Here is a 20,896-nt window from a genome sequence, read left to right as displayed (position 1 = left end):
GCATATGAGTGAATAAAGTAGTGGGCGAGTGGGTGAATGGATAGATAAAGGGATGAGTGAGTGGATGGATGGATACATGGGTGGATGGGTGGGCTGTGGATGGGCTTAATCATGCTTAATTCCCTCAAGTCCATTCTGTCCTCAACAGCCAAAGCACTCTTGCCATCAGCCGCTATGCTGAAGATTCTCCACCTTTGCTCAGAGCCCTGCATGGTCCCTACTGCTCAGCAAGGGACCTCACTCCATGGTGTCACCTCAAAGCCCCCCTGCAGAGATCCCTTCCCACTTCTCTTCTTTCAGATCTCCCCAGCCAAACTGCTTACAGCTCCTCGAATATGCCAAGATACCACCACGCCTTTGCCCCTGCTGAGCCCTCTGCCCAGAATGCCTTTTCCTAATTGTCTTCCTTGTGGGCAGCCAGCTGTTCATCTTCTGAGGATCAGCTCCCCCTTCTGTAGCCTTTCCAGACTCCATCAGGGAGAACTACACTCTTCTACACTTTCATGCTCAGGCTTCTCCGTGTCTGATGTTATCAACTACCTGGACCCTGTCTTTAGAAGCAGGTTTTCATCATGGTTAGAGCACAGGATTCAGGCAGATCTGGGTTCAAATCTTGCTGGTTTTGCCACTTAGTAACTATAAAAGTCACTTAACATCTAGAAAACTGTTGCCTCTGTGTAAAATGGGAATAATCTTCTCTACCTGTGAGGCTGTTGGGTGGATCAAATGAGAAAATCTCTGTAAAGTGCTTAGCCCATGGTAAGCATTCAGTAAATACAATTGCTTATTGTTGCCTTTTTCTTGTCACATGGCGAGTATAGAAGTTTCTTGAGGACAGGGACTGTTTCTTGGTTATCTCTAAATCACTGGCACCCAGCACAGGGCCTGACAGGTAGAAAGTGATTATTCATGATGATTGATCATGATTAATGATGGTGAATGAAGGTATAATGGGGGATGAAGGAATAGTAAAGACTAGATGAATAACGAGTGAATGGATTGGGTGAAGAGCAAGAAAGAAAACTCAAGGCTGCTGCTAGTTACCATGTGGCTTCCATAATGTCTTAGTTATGGTGCATAGTTATGCATAGTTATGTGGAGGTGCCGTTTTGGGTGAAAGGAAAGTGGAGTACAGGGGAGGAGAATTGACATTGTTTCTACGTGAGCAATTGGTGGTCATAATCATCATATAACCGCTGCTCCAAACCTCAGCCCCTTTCTCAGGGACCAGAGAGGGATTTGTTCCCAGCCAAGAGCTCATGGGCACCCCCAAGATGGCGCTTGTGTTTGGGAACCAGGAGACACCCGAGCCAGCCTGATACAGCCAGAGGTTCACTTGGGAGCACGGGGAGGAAAATGGAGAACGGGGGAAGACGCTTTCAGATGTAGAGCTTTCACTTCGGGAAGCAAGAAATGGTGTTGCTTTATCCACCTTGCGTCTGCTCTTGCCCTGACTTTCAGGCCTTGAAAATGTTACTTTACGTGGAATTGCTTTAAAGCTTTATGTGAACCATGCCAGCAGGTTCCTAGCTGTTTTCGAACCTGGCAACTTCCCTAGACTGCTTAGATGGTTCAAATTCTTTTTATCCACTGAATGTTTCCAAACACTTTTGAACTTGCTAGCGGAGTTTTTTAAACACAGATGTTGGGGGGGGGGGGGGGGGAATCTCAAACCCTTCTGCCACACCTGCCCGCATCCTCTGCTTATCTCCTGGGAGCGGGGGTATAACCAAGGCGGGCGCCCATGGCACAGCCATGGTGGGGTCATCATGACCTCTGGTGGGTCTCCCTGGGCTCCCCAGTTTCCCCACTGGAGAGAAAAGGCCCAGCATTTCACAATTCCATAGCAGCAACCCAGCTTGAAATAGCAGCTGAGAAAAAAGGGATTTGTAAGAAGTGGGGCAGAGTGAGGAGGATCCCTGCACCCCTCCTCCCACGCCAGCCTGCCTCTGGACAATTTTGCCAGTGACCACAAAGATGAGTTTTCTCTGAGGCCCTCAGGGCTCCCATAGTTTCCCCGTGCCCTCAGAGAATGAGCAGAGACGTCTCTGCAGTGACACAGAGGAATGGAATCCCACAGTGTGGGCCCAGTCCTGGTGCGGCAGGGATGGGGAGGCATGCCAGTAGCTTCTGCCTCCCACAGTTAGTGAGTCTTATGAAAAGGGAAAACCAGAAAGAGCGTTTATAACCTAATGACCTTGGGGCAGGAAACCTGCGGCCAGAGACATAGCTGTCTCCATGGAACTGATAGGCAAGGTGTCTGCCCTGTTGGAGGTGGTCATTATCATGTGTCAGAGCAGAGTCTGTGAGACCCCAAGCCGGATTCGTCACCCCCAGTGGCACCCGGTGGTACCCACTCACAGCATCTGGCCCTGTGCCTTCCGGGCCACTGTTACCTGTGGGGACAAATGAGGGTGGTTTTTCAACAGGGTAATTAGACCAAATCAAATGCTAGTCTTTTAATGGCTGTTAAATGCATCACAAATTCCTTATGGATTCTATTTAGAGAAAGAAATAAGTCCTAGTGAAGGCTCCCTGCCGAGTAGCCTGGCCAAGCGCTGGAGCCCTGCCCCCCGTAGACGTGTCCTGCACAGAGGTTGTGCACAGGTGCCAGATGGCAAGAGCGTGCAGGCAGAGAGGTTCTCAAGGACTGACCGCACACTGGGCTCAGCTGATGTCTGTTCGTGGCCTTCTAGGATCCGAACCACCAAAAGACAAGACCATCATCCTGGAGCAGCTCCGAAAGATCTCCCTACCTCTCTACAGCATTCTCTCTGCCCTCACCATCCTGGGGATGATCATGGCCAGCGCTTTTCTCTTCTTCAACATCAAGAACCGGAATCAGAAGTAAGCCGCTCACACCCTCCTCTTGGATGATGCTTTCTGGATTGACGAAGCTCATGGATAACGTGTAGGGGCGTCCTGTGACAGATTCGCCAGGGGCACAGAAGAAGTTTCCGGGGCAGTTTTCTAAAGTGGTCATTCAGTCACTGGGATGTGATTAGATGCTCCATGTGCATGGGCATGTATGTGTGCACGAGCACACGCACATGCATATACACAGAGTCAGGGCTGCTGGTTGCACAGGAAGGCTGGCGTAAATAAAATCAAAGGCTGGCTATGCTCCTGTCCAGAAGGAAAACCACAGAAGAGGGAATCCCCCGAAGTCTTTGCTCCACCCCCTCGCGTCTTGGGGAAGCATTGCCCGAGGGAATCACTGAGTTCAGTAAGGGACACCACCCGTTAGTACAGCACTTTACAGTCTGAGAAGCTCCTCCCTCCCATCATCCTCACCTGAGCCTGAGATAACTCCCCAGATTACAGGTGAGAGGACAGAAGCCCAGTGACAGAGGGAGGGTTGTTGTCTGAGGCCACATTGCTGTGTGTGGTAGAACCTGTCCCCTGGGTTTCTGGCTTTGATTTCTTCTACTTTTTTAAAAAAATTTTTTTCAATGTTTATTCATTTTGGGAGACAGAGAGAGACAGAGCGTGAGCAGGGGCAGGGCAGAGAGAGAGGAAGACAGAATCTGAAGCAGGCTTCAGGCTCTGAGCTGTCAGCACAGAGCCCACCACGGGGCTCGAACCCATAGGATCATGACCTGAGCCAAAGTCAGATGCTTAACCGACTGAGCCCCCCAGGCGCCCCTTTGATTTCTTTTCCACCACACGTGCTCTTCACTCTCTGAAGGAGAGCAGCTCACCGTCTGAGTTATTCTGGTCAGTCGTGGGTAGAACAGGCCAGCACCCAAGTGGTGGTGTTTACCAGGCACAGCCAGCTTCTGTGGTTTCCATAGCAAATCCCTGTACCCAGCTCTCCGTGTTGTTGGGAAGTCACTGGGCAGGGGCTCAGAGCAGGGATCCCCCGGGGCACAGCTTCAATGCCCTGGAGCCCAGAAGCCACACTATGTGACGTTCTGGGCTGCCAGGAACAAGCCTGATTCTGCAGAGAACAGGGGGTTTTGTTTTTTGTTTTGTTTTGTTTTTTCCCTCCTTGCTTGCAAAGGAGGAGCTTGAAAGCTCTAGATTTTGTTGTTTTGGGGTTTGATTGGGTCAAATCTATTTCCTAAAGAAAGAAAAGATTTTTACCCACCCGTTGTTTTATTTTCTATATCACCAATAACACACATACCACCACAAAAAATGGAAGAAAGTTCCGCCTAACTGATGACCATACGAATTAGCATTTGGCACAAGGCCTGGGCACATAATCAGGTTTCAGTTAATATTAGTTAATATTAGATTCCCTTTCTACAAGTTTCCAAAATACCCATCTTACAGCAAGCTGCCCCTATCATAAGACTAAACTCCTTTAATTCTTTACCAATTCTTTTGGCCTCCTGTGGAAAATTACTATTACTCTTTCCAGGAGGCTGGCGTCTATGTGAATTTTTTGACTGGCTTTGCAGATTAAAAAATCTGAAAGAGATAAAAATAAATGTCACAGTAGTTCCAAGCTCCCCTCACTTTTATCTTCCTAAATGCTGCCTATTTGCTAAGGTCCTTTTCCTCCAGGGAACCTGCCCAACTCCTGGCCTCTCCCTTCCCCCACTTCCTGTGGTACTAAGGAGGAAGGGGTCTTAGCAGTTTGTGGTTTGCAAAAGGACCTCCAGGAATCCAGTCTCGTGTCAGCTTCACACATACATGCCTTGGGCAGTGAGATCTGTGGTCGAGTCTTACCCATGAGGTGACTCCGCAGGCCGAGTGTAGGGTGGCCCCACCCAGTGATCCCAGCTCAGAAACCGCGTGTGATCCATAATTCACACCAGGCTTTTTATCTCTCTCCCACTTTGACACACATTTTTAAAATGTGAAGGCATTAACAGAATGGCAGAGTACAAAAGAAACTGTTGAGGGAACTGACTATGATTCCAATCTGCAAAAGAGTGCCTGGACCATGGGGGCACCTGAAAACCCAGGACATACTGAGTGGATTGTGCAGGGTTAGCCAGGCACTACTCAGGGTGGATTCCAGCCAACTGATGGTCTAACCCGGGCCTGGCTTGCTGGACAGCTGGGAGCCAAAGCAGGATTCCTGAAAGAGGTGAGAGACAAGCATGTAGAGTTTGGGAATATAAAGAATGCCCCCAACCGCAGCCTGGTGGATAGGGGTGGGGGTGGGAATGGGGACGCCACTGTCCATTTAAAAAAAATTTTTTTAATGTTTATTGATTTTTGAGAGAGAGAGAGATTGACAGAGTGTGCGCAGGGGAGTGGCAGAGAGAGAAGGAGACACAGAATCTGAAGCAGGCAGACTCCAGGCTCCGAGCTGTCAGCACAGAGCCCGACACATGGGTTGAACTCACGAACCAGGAGATCATGACCTGAGCCGAAGTTGGATGCTCAACCAACTGAGCCACCCAGGAGCCCCATCCACTGTCCATTTTTATCACCTGATGACTAGAGGAGGTGTTCCCATCCATGTGTGTGACCCTCTTTGTGCACAAGACTGTGCGAGCTCCAGGCAGCCAAAGTGAATACTCGTATACCACCTGGTGACCACACTTCCTGAGCAGCCCCGAACACTCACCTGTAGACCTCCCAGGCCTGGCCCCCTCTGCAAGGGGGAGGGGAGTGTGGCCTTCTCGCCCTCATCTCCCTCCTCCCTTAAGGCTGCTGAACTAGAATGTAGAATTCTCTAGATGCACCCTATCTTCATAGCCCCAGCCTAAAAAAAACCTACAAGCTGCCCCTAGAGAAGTGATAGGTGAACTTGACCGAGGAAAACTCCATGACTAGAATCAGATAGCTTCCGGGGTCCTTTAGTGAGGGCAAAGCGGCCCTTAGTAGCTGGCACAGGCTTGGGGGGCGGGGGGTGTGGAGGAAGCCTGGGCTTACGTTTCTCTCTCCTTTAGCCTTGGCAGCAATATACACGTAGTAGGCATCCAGGAAGTGTTTGCTGGAGGAATAACCACATTAACGGTTCTGTTAACTGTATTGTCTCTCTTGGCAGGCTGATAAAGATGTCGAGTCCATATATGAACAACCTCATTATCCTCGGAGGGATGCTCTCCTATGCATCGATATTTCTCTTTGGCCTTGATGGATCCTTTGTGTCTGAAAAGACCTTCGAAACACTTTGCACTGTAAGTCATTCTGCGTGTTCCGATGGTACAGGATATAAGGTTTTCTTGGTTTTCCATCCTCAAAACACACAGATCCAAACCCAGAAATGAATGGAAATACGTGAACAGGCAAAAGACAACTCATTCAGCCATTTCTGTAGTTCAACAGGGCAGTATGTCGTTGCTTTCAGACTGGAAGGGACATCAGTATTGCCTGTAACATTAGGATCATGGACTTAACAGGACACTGCTAGAAAACAGCCCCTCGAGGAATGGCTGGGTAGCCTGTAAAAGGGAGGGAGGAAAACTACCAACCAGAAAAGGATCGATACCTGGGGTCAGGGTTAGAGCCACTTATGAAGGAACAGATCTGCCCATCTATCTCAACCATTACAGATATGAAGAGATGTCTGTATGTCTGTCTATGTGCATGACTTTGAGTCATATAGAAAAAGAGCCATTATTTTCTTTTTGTAATTTTTTAAAAATGTTTTATTTATTTTTGAGAGAGAGAGAGAGAGACAGAGTACGAGTTGGGGAGGGGCAGGGAGAGGGGAAGACAGAACCTGAAGCAGGCTCCAGGCTCTGAGCTGTCTGCACAGAGTCCGACGCGGGGCTTGATCTTGTGAACCGCAAGATCGTGGCCTGAGCCGAAGTCGGACGCTTAACCGACCGAGCCACGCAGGTGCCCCAGAGCCATTATTCTCTATTTAAGCAGTGTTTCTCAATCCTTTTTTCCCCTTATTGCTCCCCTATGAAGCCTTTTTAAGCTTTTTTTCTAATTATCTCCTCATGAAAATTTAATACCAAAGATATACTGTATGTTTGTTTATGTACTATATGTATATCTCTAGTTCATGCATGAAAGAGTAGTATTTTCACATTTAAGAACCAATGGTTGCCCCTTGGGAACTCCATCACCCTCACTGAGAATGCATATACTTAAGGAAGCCCAAGACAGGGTAATTTACTTAGTCAATTTTAGAAATCTTATTTTGAAAATTAATTACCGTGTTTTAAATATTCACTGCCTCTTTGTTGTTGTTGGTTTTTTTTTTTTTTTCCTAAAAGAGTTTACCCGTTAGCAGCTAACAACTGTGTAGAAGTAACTCTCAGTTGAAAATGTCATTGGCTCATTTTGTAAAATGAGAATGAGCAGTTGGGATTTATTTCTGGACTTTGACTACTGTGATCTCTCGAAACTGGGTTAGCCATTTGGGTCTCTGTATTGTCCCAAATGCAATAATTCATCCAATTCCCAGCCTGGAGGACCAGAGCTGGAAGGGATGGCCAAACGATCAGTGTTGGCCAGATTAATCGAAAAGCAACTCTTCAGTTTTCCGTTAAGGTGTTAAGAGCAAAGTAGGCCCTTTTTTGCACAGCAGTCTCTTTTGGATGGGACTTGCGGCTTAAGGTCTCGGCATCGTCCACCCCTGCACAGTTCTGGATTGCAAACCGGCAGCAGGTGCGGGATCTCTTCCGCATGCTGCAGGCCAGCACCCACACCCTGTACTGTCAAGACTGCATCCTGTGCAGAGAGAGCCCCTTCTTCCCAGAAAGACGCTCCTGACATCTTATACCCTCCCTGGTCAGGGGCCAAAGGCTGTTACTGCACAGGTGCTCTCTGGAATTTGACCTGAATCCTACAAACACCAGGTGACGCAAGCTTGGGAGCAAAAAAAAAAAAAAAAAAAAGAAAAAAAAAGGGACATCCCCCACACCGGGGTTTTTTTTTTCTTTTAATGAAGCCTGACATTCTGTTCTGGGAGTCGCGCTCATTTGTGTGAGGGGAAGGCTGTCCTGGGAAGCCTGGCGAGGCGGTATGAATAAATCATAAAGCGCTTTACAAATCAGCATTAGCTCCGAACACGAGGGCTCAGGAGATGTTAGGCCCCCATTCTCACCATCCCTGAGGATTCATTTATTTGCAGTCAGGGCTGTTTCAGAGGCTCTGCAGAGGGGAGCCCACATTCATGACTGTGGGGAAGAGGCATAGATTAACTACTCTGGACTGAATTGGGTCAGAACAAATGTGTACATGGGTTAGGACTGGGGTCATCTATTTAATAATTCCCAATATCGCTCAGGAAGGGGAACTGAAAGCTTGAATTTAGAGCCTAAATACCAGTCCCCAGTGAGTGCAATTCGGGTTGTGCCCCACCTGCTATTCCGGAGGGGTTGTGGCTCTTTATTTCACTTGGTGCCTCGGATTCTGTTCTCTCTGGGCCTGACAGCCTGCCCACCGGTAAACACACAGCGAGCAGGGAGGAGGTAGAATCAGAGCCGTCTGGTGCAGTGAGCACAGATCTTGAACAGCCCGGGACTCACCGCCTACTCTTACTGGCCCCTGGCTGAGGCCAGTGACTTAGCCTCTCTGAGCCTCAGTTTCATCATCTGCAAAATGGGAGTAACAAATCCCCCTGCGGGATGGTGGTGTAGGCTAAATGTGATGGTTCCCGTGAGGCGCCTGGAACGAGGGGGACAGGAGGTAGGCAGCTTTCTCCCCGTCACCGTTACCATTTCCCGGTATCCTGCTCTGTGTTCTGCAGGAAGTTTTTCTAGGACAAGCGACAAGGTAGAGCATGAAGCCGCTTCAGGTGGGGAGTAGTTGAAGTCACAGTTCGGTCGGTCGTGCTGCTGTACGAATGCCACCCTTTTTCCTTTCCGTTTTCAAGATGGAAACTGAACACAATGATAAACCATGAACACCACCTCAGGAAGAAACCTATGACAGTCATGAGATTCTGCCTCTCTGGGGGCTGTGCCTCTGCTCAGAAGGGCCATTATGGGAGGGAGGGAGGTGGCTACATGTGTGAGCGTGTACTCCCTGCATGTGCGTGCGGACACACACACACACACACACACACACACACACACAACTACTGCTAGGGAAACAGCTACACTTAGTTCCCATCCCCCACTCCCTCTGACCCTTTCGGGAACCTTCCCAGCCTGGTTTCAGCAAGTCTTGCAAACAGCTCCAGCTACACTGTGCAGTCTCCCTGGACACTGTGTGGGTAGTGGAATCACCATAGCAACGTGGCCCCTGTGGGCAGGGAGCTGCCTATGAGGACAGTGCTGGGCCTGGGCCAGAACCCCGGTGCCAGGGGGGGTGGGAGGGCCGACTCCAAACTTAACTCGCTGACCTGGCTCGGGAATCCCAGCCCCTGGCAACCCAGAGAGGGAGCAAGGTGGGTGGGGAAGAGAAACGGCATTTTTCTTCCTGTGGAATCCTAGGCAGAAACTCCACATGAGCTGGAGGGGTGAGAAGGGGTGAGAAGGGGCTCTGCGGTGAGGATGAGGCCCAGGCGGGCTTAGATGCAACAAAGGTCTCAACAGTTTCTGGGGCTTTCAAGCATTGCCAGCAATGCCACGTTAGCCCCCCCAAGGCCTGAGCCCTCACGAAACTCTACTATCCTCTGTGATTCACCAGGCCCAGCTTGCGGCCACCTGCAGACATCCCTTCACATCCCCTCAACCTCCTGACGAGGTGAGGTTCATTGTCTCTGCCTAACCAGACAGAAAACCGAAAGTCTGCTGTACCTGGCTAGGTGGCAGGACTGAAGTTTGGAACTAGCTTTGTTGGACTACAGAGATGTCTGAGGCATTTTGTTCTTTTTAAGAAATATATATATATATAATATATATTTTTTAATTATATATAAATTTATATATTTATTTCATTAATATAAATATATATTTATTTATATACATATATTATATATATATAAAAGAAAAAAATATATATCTTTTTAAGAAATATATATATATTTGTTGCTAGCTGGTTCATACCAGAGAAGCAGGTCCACCAAATTCTTAGGGATGTGGTCAACATTTATCCCAACCCAAAATTTGTCCATTCAGATTTTTAAACCTTGGGATACCCTTCACATACCATAAAATTTACCCTGTTAAGGTGTGTACAATTCAGTGTTTTTTGTAGACCTATTCATTCATTTTTGATACATCCCCAAGTATTTCAGAGTACCTAGCATATAGGAGAATTACAGACTGCTTGTGTTCAAATCCCAGCTACGCCATTTCCCAGCTGTGGGACCTTAAGTTACTTAATATCTCTGAACTTTAGTTTACTCCTCCTCCGTATAATGGGCATAATAATAGGGTTGTGAGGATTAGATGGCATAGTGTCTACAAAGCATTTAGTGCCTGCCTCACAATAGGATTCAATATATGTAGCCGTTTTCATTAAGAATGAGTGAGTGAGTGAGTGAGTGAGTGAGTGAGTGAGTGAGTGAGTGGGGGACGCCTGGGTGGCTCAGTCGGTTAAGTGCCTGACTTCGGATCTCACAGTTTGTGAGTTCGAGCCCCGCATTGGGCTGTGTGCAGACAGCTCAGAGCCTGGAACCTGTTTCAAATTCTATGTCTCCCTCTCTCTCTCTGCCCTCCCTCCCTTGCTCAAGCTCTCTCTCAAAAATAAATAAACGTTAAAAAAAAATTTTTTTTTAAAGAATGAGTCAGTAAGTGAATGATGGGAGTATGTCCGGATAATTGTGTTCCCCCACGGACATGGCTAAGAGAGACACTGATAAAGCTGAGTGGACTTGGGTTGAGAAGATGCTGGAAAACTGGTGTTGTGCTGGTCAGTTGGATGTAGGTTACGTCCGTGACAACTTCTGGCCTTATGTGACCTCGCTTTGCTAAAACTGGAGCGGGGACAGACTTGCCACCTAAGTCAAAACCAAGCTGCTGCACTTCTGATGCCCTGAGTGCTGGAAGGGGCCTCGGGCGGGGCAGGCTGGGAAGAACAAAGAATGGGTAAGGAAGGTAAGAATGACGCAGGTGGGGACTCAGGGCTCTCCGACATGAGTCCCTGAGTCCCCAGACATTGGAAAGTGACACGAGAGCTAGGGGAAGCTGGTTCAGCCCAGGGCCACTCTTGTGGCAGCTCAGAGGAGCATGGCTTAGCTGTAGATCTCCCTCCACTTGCTGACGATCCTGATTCCTTTTTTTTCCAACTTTTTATTAAAGTATACACACACATACACACACACACGCACAAGTGTGTAGCTCAATGAATTTTCACAAACCACACTCAGCTGTGCATCCAGCATCCTGATCAAGAAACAGACTATCTCTGGCATCCTCTTCCAGTCCATACCCCCCCTCAAGGGTAACCACCAGCCTGTCTTCTACCTGCACAGATAATGTGCATGAATCACCTGGGGATCTCGGTGAATGCAGATCCTGGCTCAGTAGGTCTGGGGTGCACCTGAAATGCCCCATATCTAACAAACTCCCAGGCCACACCTAGAGTACAAAGGTTAAGTTTAGAACCCTGCTTTATTTTTTTTTGTTTGTCTCTAGGTGTGAAGAGAAATGGAAACACCAGAAACCTTGTCCCTTGAGCATCAGTTAGGGGAGAAAAGGGGTTCCCCCCGCCGCTGCTGGAATCCCTGGAAGCAGAGCAGCCCCATCACGGGGAGGCAGGGTTGATTTCTGGGTCCTGAAACGTGCTCTTAGCCGTCCACACCCTGCTCATGAGAGGTGTATGAATGATCTCAGGATGGGCAGCAGCTGGGAAGGGTTGAGGTGGTTGGGGCCCAGGCACTGGATTCAGGGGTCATCTTCTAGCCCTCCTGGGATACTAGGATTTTCTGACTCTGACTCAAAAGACAAAGGCTACCTAGGAACATCCACCTGGCCTCCCAGTAAATTCAAGTCTAGGAAGAATGAGTGATGTTTTCAGTGAAGATGCCATAAACGTCAGTGATAGCTTTTGCTTGAGGATTTTTTGTTTGCTTGTTTGTTTGTTTATTTTGAGAGGAGAGAGGGCGTGAGCAGGGGGAGGGGCAGAGAGAGGGAGAGAGAGAATCTGAAGCTGGCTCCCAGTGCAGGGCTCAATCTCACGAACCCGTAAGGTGATGACCTGAGCTGAAATGAAGAGTCAGTCATTTAACCAACTCAGCCACCCAGGTGCCCTGAGGATTTCTTTTTGAAGCATTTGAGAGATAACCCGGTGTAATAATGTGGTTGGGGGCTGTTTCAGCCTGTGATCCTGTGCTTTTGTGTCTGGCCATGGTAGCGTGCTTTGTGATTTCATAAGGTAGCCGGACGGCCGGCCCAGGGGATGCCCAGAGTGTCTGATGGCGGCCTTGCCTGGCAGGTTCAGGTCGGCAGAGAGAGGCAGCCACAGGGACTGGAGCTGAGCTGACAATGCCTTTTGGAGCCACCCAGAGTCTTGGAGAGGCTGCAGCTCCCCTCTTAGAGCAGTGACCTCCCCACCCCAGCTGCTCTGTCCTGGGCCATCCAAGGCCTTCAGTCGTGAAGGGCTCCCTCTGGCTTCGCAAAGGTGGCTAAGAAGGGCACCAGAGGCTCCCCAGACTCTCCAGCAAATGATGGGCAGTTGCTGTGCTCCTATCCCACACACCTTGTCCTATAAGTCATTCATTTACATGACAACATTTCCCAGGCACCTACTTGTGCCAGGGCCTGTAGGCTCAGGGCTAGCTGCATAGACCACTGCCCTTAGGGAGCTGGCAGCATAGACGGGAAGATGTAGGTAAACAAACAACTACCATTCGGGATGTTGTATGCCCTGATGGAGACAGGCCTACAGGAGGGAGTGAGGTCCAAAAGCGAAGGGACAAATCAGGGAAGACTTTAGATAGGGGAGCCCTCAGAATTTTTGGAAGTCCTAAAGGATGCCTCTTACTTGCCTACAAATTTCATAGCAGCTGCAATCACTATGGTGCATCTACTCTCCCTTCCTGTCTTGGCCCAGCATCTACTCATTTGCATCCTCAGCCCCTAGAGATGCAGGAGGGGCCCCACCCGGCACACACCCACACCCCATGCTGCCACCACCCATCTCGAAAACATCGCACATCCAGAAAATACACCAACTTCTGGCAGCCGAGGCACCTGCTGGGGTCCTGGAGGGAAGGGGAAGGAAGGCCTCTTCCCTCACTCTGTGCTCTGTTGCCTGAGCCAGGGCCTCCAAATGCAGCTGTACATTCTGTGCACTCTACAAGGGTGTTGGCATCAGGGGCAGTGGGAGCTGGATTTCATCCTGTGATCTGCTCACTTCTCTAGCTGGGAGGGCCTTCAGGAGGGAGTTCTTTCAAACAGGGCCCCGAGCGGGTGCCTCTCAGAAATTCCTCCTCCCAAAAGGGAGTCCTTTCTCTGATTTGCCCCAGGGCTCCTAAGATGCCTCCGCTGGTCCCAGAGTACCCTGTTTGCGCCCACCATCTCCCATGGCCCCCGGAATCATACCCCCCTCCAAAAGACTTTGCTGTATTCCAAACCCCAGAGGGCAATTCCTATTCCGATCTTGCTCACAGGACCCTGGGCAAGACAGGGGCTTCTGGAATAATTTTTGGAGCATGCTTCTCAGAGGCTTATTGCCTCAGGACACACACCAAATCTCTCCACCACCCCTCGCCCCAGGAAGATGTCCATAACGGAGGCTTGGGTCTTGCTTTTGGACAGTCTGAGTCTTCTCTCCCTGCCATCTCACTATTGGTTGCCTGGGTTCACGATCAGAATGAAACAAAAGGCCCTTTTTTGGAATGCTTCTGGACAGCAGGAAGGCGGCTTGCCCCTCAGCGTCCAACCAGCCACACCAGAGCTCCTCCTCTATGTGACTTCCCGGCCCAGAGCCCACATGCCTCTGTAGTGACAGGAGGCCTAGAGCACAGCAGCCCCAGTGCTGTGTCAGAACAGACCTGCAAGAGAGGCTGTGTGTCCATTTGCACGCTGGTTCCCCCAAAGAGCGACGAAAGCCCTTCCTCTGCCGGGTGGGCCTTCCTGAAATCAATTGAACAAGCAGCTGAGCAGAATTGTTCTGGGCATAGATTTTTCTTTCCATTTGGAGATGTGGCTGATTGTTTTTTCCCTTTTTCATAGTTGAGACTGATACGGGTATCACCTGCCTCAAGTTTTCCCTGCCTCATGGACGTCTGTGTTCAAGGCAGTGTGCAGGGGAGTGGGTGGAGGGCGGGGGGTACTTTATGGCTGAGGGGAGAAAAGAAAGACCTTAATGGCAGAAAAGTAAATATGTTTAAGGCTTTGGGAGAAAAAGTGAAGTAGCTATTTGTCTTGTGTGGATGAATCAGTAGAGACTTGTATTAGAAGTGACATATTGGAAACAGAACCCTTAGAGCCCCTCAGAACCTTCTGGTTTATTTGGCATCATAGAGACACACAGAAGGGAGATACTTGGGCATCATCAAGTAAGTGCAGGAAATGCCTCAGTGCAGGAGATGACCCTACAGTGTTCTGGCTGGGGGTCTGCCAAGTTCTACTTGAATATGTGGAATGATGGGGGATCTCACTACCTCACAGAATATTTGGGGTAGAAGGGACCACGGATGCCATGAACTCAGCCTTTTTTGCCTTCAAATGCTCCAGTTCCCTCTCTGGTCTTCCTTTTGTGTGCTTGGCTCAGGCACATTTCTGGTGACCAAGAGCTCATTACCTCCTAAGCTGGCGCATCCAGCCTGATCACCTGCACCCCACCCAGCGCTAGCTCCAGAGATTTAAAGGTGAGCATTGTAGGCCGTCTCCCCCAGTAGCACTATCCTGTGGGAGAGGCAGACAGATAATCAGATAGACCGCATTTCAGTGTGACCAGCACAGCAGAAACGTGTGTGAGGGCGCCAGTCTCAAAGAGGAGGCAGCTGTGATCTCCCTGCAAGGTCTGGAAGAACTTCTCAGAGAAGGTGGCTCATGAGTTTGGATTTCGGAGGACAGAAAATAAGAATTTGTGAAGGAGATCAGAGAGAGGAATGGCATTCTGGATAGAGGACATAGCTGGTGCAGGAGCCGGAGCAGTTTCGGGGTGGGGGGAGGAATGTTCAAGTAGTGAGGAATTACTTGCATGCAGAGCGCCCTGTGGGGGGTGGCAGGAAAGGTGTGGGGTGGTGGGGTCACACCCTGCTAAGACCTGACCTTCAGTGGGGCGGCAAGGGTTTAAACCTAGGAGACTCGCTTAGATTTGCGTTGGAGAACAGTGCTGCGGGCCGGGGGCGGGGAGGGTGCAGGGTTGGATGGATGGGCAAGAGGCAAGGAGGGTAGAAAGTCTGGGTGGAAAGTGAGACAGAAGCTGGGCTTAGCGTTTGAATAGGAGAGTGAAGGTGGGGAGGATTCCCCAGGGGGACTTCAGGGTCCCTAACTGGGTGACAGTGAATAGTGTGGATAGTGGCACCACTCCCGGAGTTGGAAGGAAATGGAACCGATGGACTCAGCTTTGGCTGTGCAGTGTGAAGTTTTATGCACAGCTAGGTGTCACCTAAGTCTCCGGTGACAGTGGGCTATGCAGGTCTGGAGCTCAGAAGCTGGGGAAGACACAAGAGACGTGTCAGCACAGAAAAAGTGGTTGAAGCCTGAGAGTGGAGACACTAACCCAGGGAGAACCCTTAGAGGCAGGGAGGGTCCAGGTCTGAACCCAAGGGTCCATTTGCCTCTTAAAGAGATAGTGGAGGAATGGAGAGAGAAATCACATCCCTTTTGCAGAGGCCTCTCCCAGCCTGGGAAGGGCAGCTCTGATGGTGGGGGTCCCACTGTCTTGCTTTCAGACTCTTTCTTCCAGTCTTATTTCATCATGGTCTGAAGAGCTGTCTTTAAATCAGATATGAACACCACAGCATGCAAGGTGACCCACTGGGATTGTCTTGCAGAAGAGTACAGCTTTTATTTATCTTTGTTTTTTTTATATAGAAAAATACGAAAGAAATTCAGCCTTCCTAAGGTTTAACACTTGGACTGGCCCTGGAGTCCCAGTGCGGCAGGTGTGTCCGAGAATCTGATGCAGGAACTCTCCAGAGAACAGCGTGGTTGATCAATCCATTATGCCAGACAGCAATGGGCCATTGTGCCAAGGGTCCCCAGGACAACCCCCAGTTCAGTGATTCACTAGAAGGAGTCAGCATATGGTTGCACTCACAGCAGTGATTTATTACAGAGAAAGAATATAGAGCAGAATCAGCAAAAGGTAAAGACACATGGGGCAAAGTCCGAGGGAAACCAGGTGTAAGCTTCCAGGAGCCTCTCCCAGTGGATCACACGGGACACGCTTAATTCCCAAGCAATGGATGGTGGCGACACATGTGAAAAGCCATCTCCCGGGGAGGCTGACTAGAGACTGTTCCTGGAATTTTTAGTGGGCACCGGCTTAGCACATACCAAAATTCCAGGCTCCTGGAAGGAAAGCAGGTGTGCAGGAAACCACGGTGTGTGCACAAACAGCTCAGGCAAAGAGTCACCTCTTATCATTGAGGGGATGGTGGGAACCGTCCCCACATCCAAGGTCCCAGACAGGCCAGTGGAGAGCCGACCTTGCCACCAGGACTTTCTAAGGCCTGTTCTGTTAACCCTTTCCTGCCCAGGCCCCCTCAGCCATTCTTCACTGCCCACTTATGGCAACATGTTGCCATTTTCAGATGCCAGGTTAGACTGATATTATCAGGTTTTAACGAAATTGTATTATTGGGTCTTAATGAACTGAGTCTTCCAAAACAGACAAATCACCCCAAAACGATTACTTCAGAGAACCCATAAGTCAAAGCAACTATAATAATGCAAAGCACGTTGGAGTGACACTTCTACCCAAAATAAGAGATCTTTGTCAGCCACATAAAAATCAAATGATATGATTTCATCTCCTACCATCCTTTGGTAAATTTCCACACTGCATTTGTGTTCATGTTTCAGATTGTTTTTCTGATAGGAGAACATGGTCGAAACACTTGGAGGCCATTGGTTTTAATGGTCCTGCCAACCCATCAGTATGAGAAGTGTGTAAAGATCTCCCAGGAGAGTGTTCTCGGGCTGGCAGCTACCCCTAGATGTGTCCTGTCCCTTTGACAGCTGACTTCTGGGTTTGGATGAGCCAGCTTTGAGTCAGGAAAGGCAGGAGGAGCATGACATGGGGGAAGGAGGGCTGGGCAGGGGCAAGACACCGGGTTCCAGGCTCAGCTCTGCAACTGTATGGAGTGGTTGAAAGAAATATTTTTTTAATGTTTATTTTTGAGGGGGGAGAGGGACAGAAAGCGAGAGAGACACAGAATCCGAAACAGGCTCCAGGCTCTGAGCTGTCACCACAGAGCCCGACGCGGGCCTCCAACCCATGAACCGTGAGATCATGACCTATGCTGAAGTCGGATGCTCAACCCACCAAGCCACCCAGGCATCCCAGTTGAGAGAAATACCTTAAATGCCCTGAGTGTCTGAGTTTATTCATCCGCAAAGTTGTTTTCCCAACTCAACTGGTGGCTCAAAAAAAACACTCTGTTTTGTTGTTGTTGTTTTACTTGTTGTTTTTATCAGTATATTCTTAGCCTCTGACCTAATAATCCTTATTGAATGAACGGATGAATGAGTGAATGAATGAATGATCTGTAGGGTCCTATGCGACTCTGACAGACCAGGGATTTGTGATCTGGTCATTGATTAAGCTCAGGGTGAAATTCCCAGTAATTGAGAATTATTCCTCCCATACCCATTCTGTTTACTTTTCTTGCATCGTTGTATTGTAATATGCGTAATAATGTGACCCTCCTGTGCCTTCTCTAAAGTACTGTTATTCATTCTTGCCTATCTGATTTGTCCTTGTTTTTGAAATTAAAAAAAAAAAAGTGAAGTCCTTCCCTATCCTATTGTCAGCATCCACACCTCACACAACCGTGTTTTGGAACAGTTGCTGCGATGCCCTTGTCCTTCCTTAGGGGGCCGGCTCTGCCATCCACCCAGTCACGTCCTACTTTTACAAGTAAAATAGAAGGGTGCCTGAGTGACTCAGTCGGTCAGGCATCCGATTCTTGATTTCGGCTCAGGTCATGATCTCACGGTTCATGAGATCGAGCTCCATGTCAGGCTCTGTGCTGACAGCATGGAGCCTACTTGGGATTCTCTCTCTCTGCCCCTCCCCTACTCATATTCTCATTCTCTCTCTCTCTCTCTCTCTCTCAATAAATAAATAAACTTAAAAAAAAAAAACAGAATGGGAAGGGGAAATGTTCTTTCTCTGTAGAACTGGAGTCTGGAGAGCCAAGTTGCTAGAAAGGCAGAGTAGAGGTACTCCATGAAGGAACTCATCTGGGAGTGTTTCTGGGAACTTCTTACCTGTGCTGATGGCACTCCTGGGCTGGAAGGGCCTATAGCAGCCGGGCACACCTGCTGTGTCTGATTCCTCTGCACACAGAGGGTCTGGCCTGTCTGCTCCAGCCTGGCTGTCTCCCTCTGAGTCCTACTAACATTCACCTTCCTGCTGTGTTCAGCTGAGGCCAGTGGGGATCTTTCAGAGGGAACTAAGTTCAGCAGTGCTGAGGGAAAGCAGAAGAAAGACCAAAGCCTAGAACTGGAGCTCACAGAACACACAGCTTTCTCGCCCCAATGAGCAGGAAGCCCTAGAACTCGGTGGCGCGTGGCCTGGAGCTGGGCCAGTGTCCTAGGTTTTGGAGGGTGTCCAGACCAGCCGGTGAGCATGGAGTCTGGAGACACTGGGGTCTGGCCATGACGGCAGTGCAGGCAGGGAACAGGCACCCAGGAGGCCCCCACAACCTAACAGATGGTGGCTGGCCATCCCAGCCTGCAGGGCTCCAGGCTATAGGCAGCAGTCAGGGCTGACAGTTCCTGTCACTCACCAGCCAGGGCTGGGGATCAGGAGACATTTAGTCCTGCAGAACAGGTGAGAACCAGATAGGGCCTTAGTCCCAAGGTCCAAGTATGGCCACTGGGGCCAGGCTGGCCTGATGCTGAGTATCCAGACGCTGGGGTCCACAGTGAAGTAGGAACCACATAGTCTGACCGTGGCAGACGGGGCTGGTGGGTAGGACCCAGGCGGCATTCGCTCCTCTCTTTCTCCAAAGGCCCAAGGAGACAGGCCCATAGCAGGTCCTTCTCTAGCCTTTCTCTGTAACTGAACAGCTCCTGCTGTGGCCTGGAGGTGGCCTGGGTATGGCTACCCTGGATCCAGCTCTGGCTGAGTCCTCCCCTGCTCCACCAGAGTGGTGGGTTTGCTGAATGCTGGAGAAGGGCCACAGCAGGATGCTTCTCCTGCCCAGTCTCAGCCCCTGCGGCTCAGTGTCCTCCCCTACCCTCTGCCTACAACCCGGGAGCTGGGAGTCCTGTAGAAGAGGTTCCCAGAGCCATCTGGTCTCCTATAGACTCAGGTGAGGAGTCAAGAAATCAGCCATTTGTTCACCTCTGCAGGTCTGTCTCCTCACATAGAGGGCTCGCAGGAAGAAAAGGAGGGAGGGAAGACAAGAAGGCTGATCTGTCGCCCCTCAGTGGTCTCTTGGTGGTCCTGGGAGCCTCTGTGCCTCTGTCTGCCACTCTGGACTATGGGCCCATGGAAGGCAGAATTTGAATCTCACAGTCCCCTGTGCCCAGGGCTCTGGGTCTGGCATGTGGCTGATGGAACTAAATGTCTATCAAATTGAGATGTGATTGAAGGAGTCTTGATGGTTAGTGAAAGGCCACAGTATGTAGAATAAAATGTCTGAGTGTCTATTACCTAGAATCCCTCTGTTGGGACGCTCTAATAGATGGTGAAGTCGGTCCACCTAGGAGATGTTAATGTCTCTGTTTTCTCATGGCCTGTAGGTCAGGACCTGGATTCTCACCGTGGGCTACACAACGGCGTTTGGGGCAATGTTTGCAAAGACATGGAGGGTCCACGCCATCTTCAAAAATGTGAAAATGAAGAAGAAGGTAATCACTCCTGTTTCAGGATGTTTGCAGTGTTCACTTAGCGTTTATTTAGCAAATATTATTAGGCACCTACGATGTACCTAGCACTGGGCTATTTGCTGGGGATTCAAGCTAAACACGATGTCCACCCCTGACACCTTCAGCCTTGTAGGGCAACAAAGCATTTACAACACATGATGATAAGGGCTGGCTGGGAAGGTATAGGGGCAACAGAGGTATGAGCACTCAGACGAGGCTTCATGCAAGAAGTGACACTGATGTGGAGACCTGGAGGGGGAGTGAGGGTTAGCTGGGCAGAGGCCCATCAAGGGAACCGTGTGCGCGGAGGCCTGGGTTGGAGATCACGGAGGCAGATGTGTTCACAGAGCTGGCAGAGGTTCATTATGGCCAGGGCATGGTGTTTACAGGGACAGGCTGTCAGAGGAGCCACAGTAAAGAATCTGAACTTGAACTTCCGGGCAATGAGAAGCCCTTGAAAGAGGGGAGTGAAACAGGACACAGACCAAATTTAATGTTTCTATTTTCAAAGAGGCCCTTAGAGGACAGGAGCCCTGCCTTCGTGTGGGTGGAAAGTATTTGCCATCCATGTGGCTGAGTCTAACCAGCATGCTGACTCAGCTTGGCTCTTCGGTGGAACTCCTGGAGAAATTTTCTCCATCACTGTCGTTTTAACTTAACCAGTGGTACTATCCTTCCCTTGCTCCTAGATAAAAATTCGGGCAAGTCTCATGACTTTGAAGGCCCTCTGGTCAGCAGCTAATATATGGAATCCATCGTAATATTCAGAACTTCAAACTGCATTTGAGGCACAGCCTCTGCCTCCACCAGCTCAGGCCTGCAGCGGGCCAGCCGCCTGCCCTGGGAGAAGGGGTGTGGCGGGCAGCTTCTCCCCTTTGCCAGCCTGAGCTTTTTCCCTGACGTCCTATCCCCAAGGGTTCTGAACCCTCCGGAGCTGGAGCTTGGAGTGGGGGAAGGGTGGAAGGTTCATTGCCAGGAGCTGCCCTTGGGGTTACTGGGCCTGGAAGAGGTTAAGCAGGTTCTTTAGACTCTCGTACGGTGTGTCTGTGGGCTTTTCAAAGCCCCCACCCCCCACCCCCACCCTGGGACTGGGACTTTCCTTCCTATGGTGCCCATGACATGGGCGAAATACTCCCCCAGGTGGT

General features: G+C 49.8%; 1 protein-coding gene across 1 annotated transcript in view; it reads left to right on the top strand.

The window, feature by feature from the left end:
- Nucleotides 1–20,896, top strand: part of GABBR2 (gamma-aminobutyric acid type B receptor subunit 2) — a 352,196-nt gene that overhangs the window by 266,560 nt on the left and 64,740 nt on the right. The window contains exons 10-12 of the mRNA XM_045042557.1: nt 2,697–2,847; nt 5,951–6,083; nt 19,626–19,733. Coding sequence (XP_044898492.1) covers nt 2,697–2,847; nt 5,951–6,083; nt 19,626–19,733 — 392 coding nt within the window. The remainder of the gene's footprint in view (nt 1–2,696; nt 2,848–5,950; nt 6,084–19,625; nt 19,734–20,896) is intronic.

This window comes from Felis catus, chromosome D4, assembly GCF_018350175.1.
Source record: "Felis catus isolate Fca126 chromosome D4, F.catus_Fca126_mat1.0, whole genome shotgun sequence".
Taxonomy (NCBI): Eukaryota; Metazoa; Chordata; class Mammalia; order Carnivora; family Felidae; genus Felis; species Felis catus.
The sequence above is the reverse complement of the archived record's forward strand: the minus strand, read 5'-3'. Positions and strand labels throughout refer to the sequence as shown.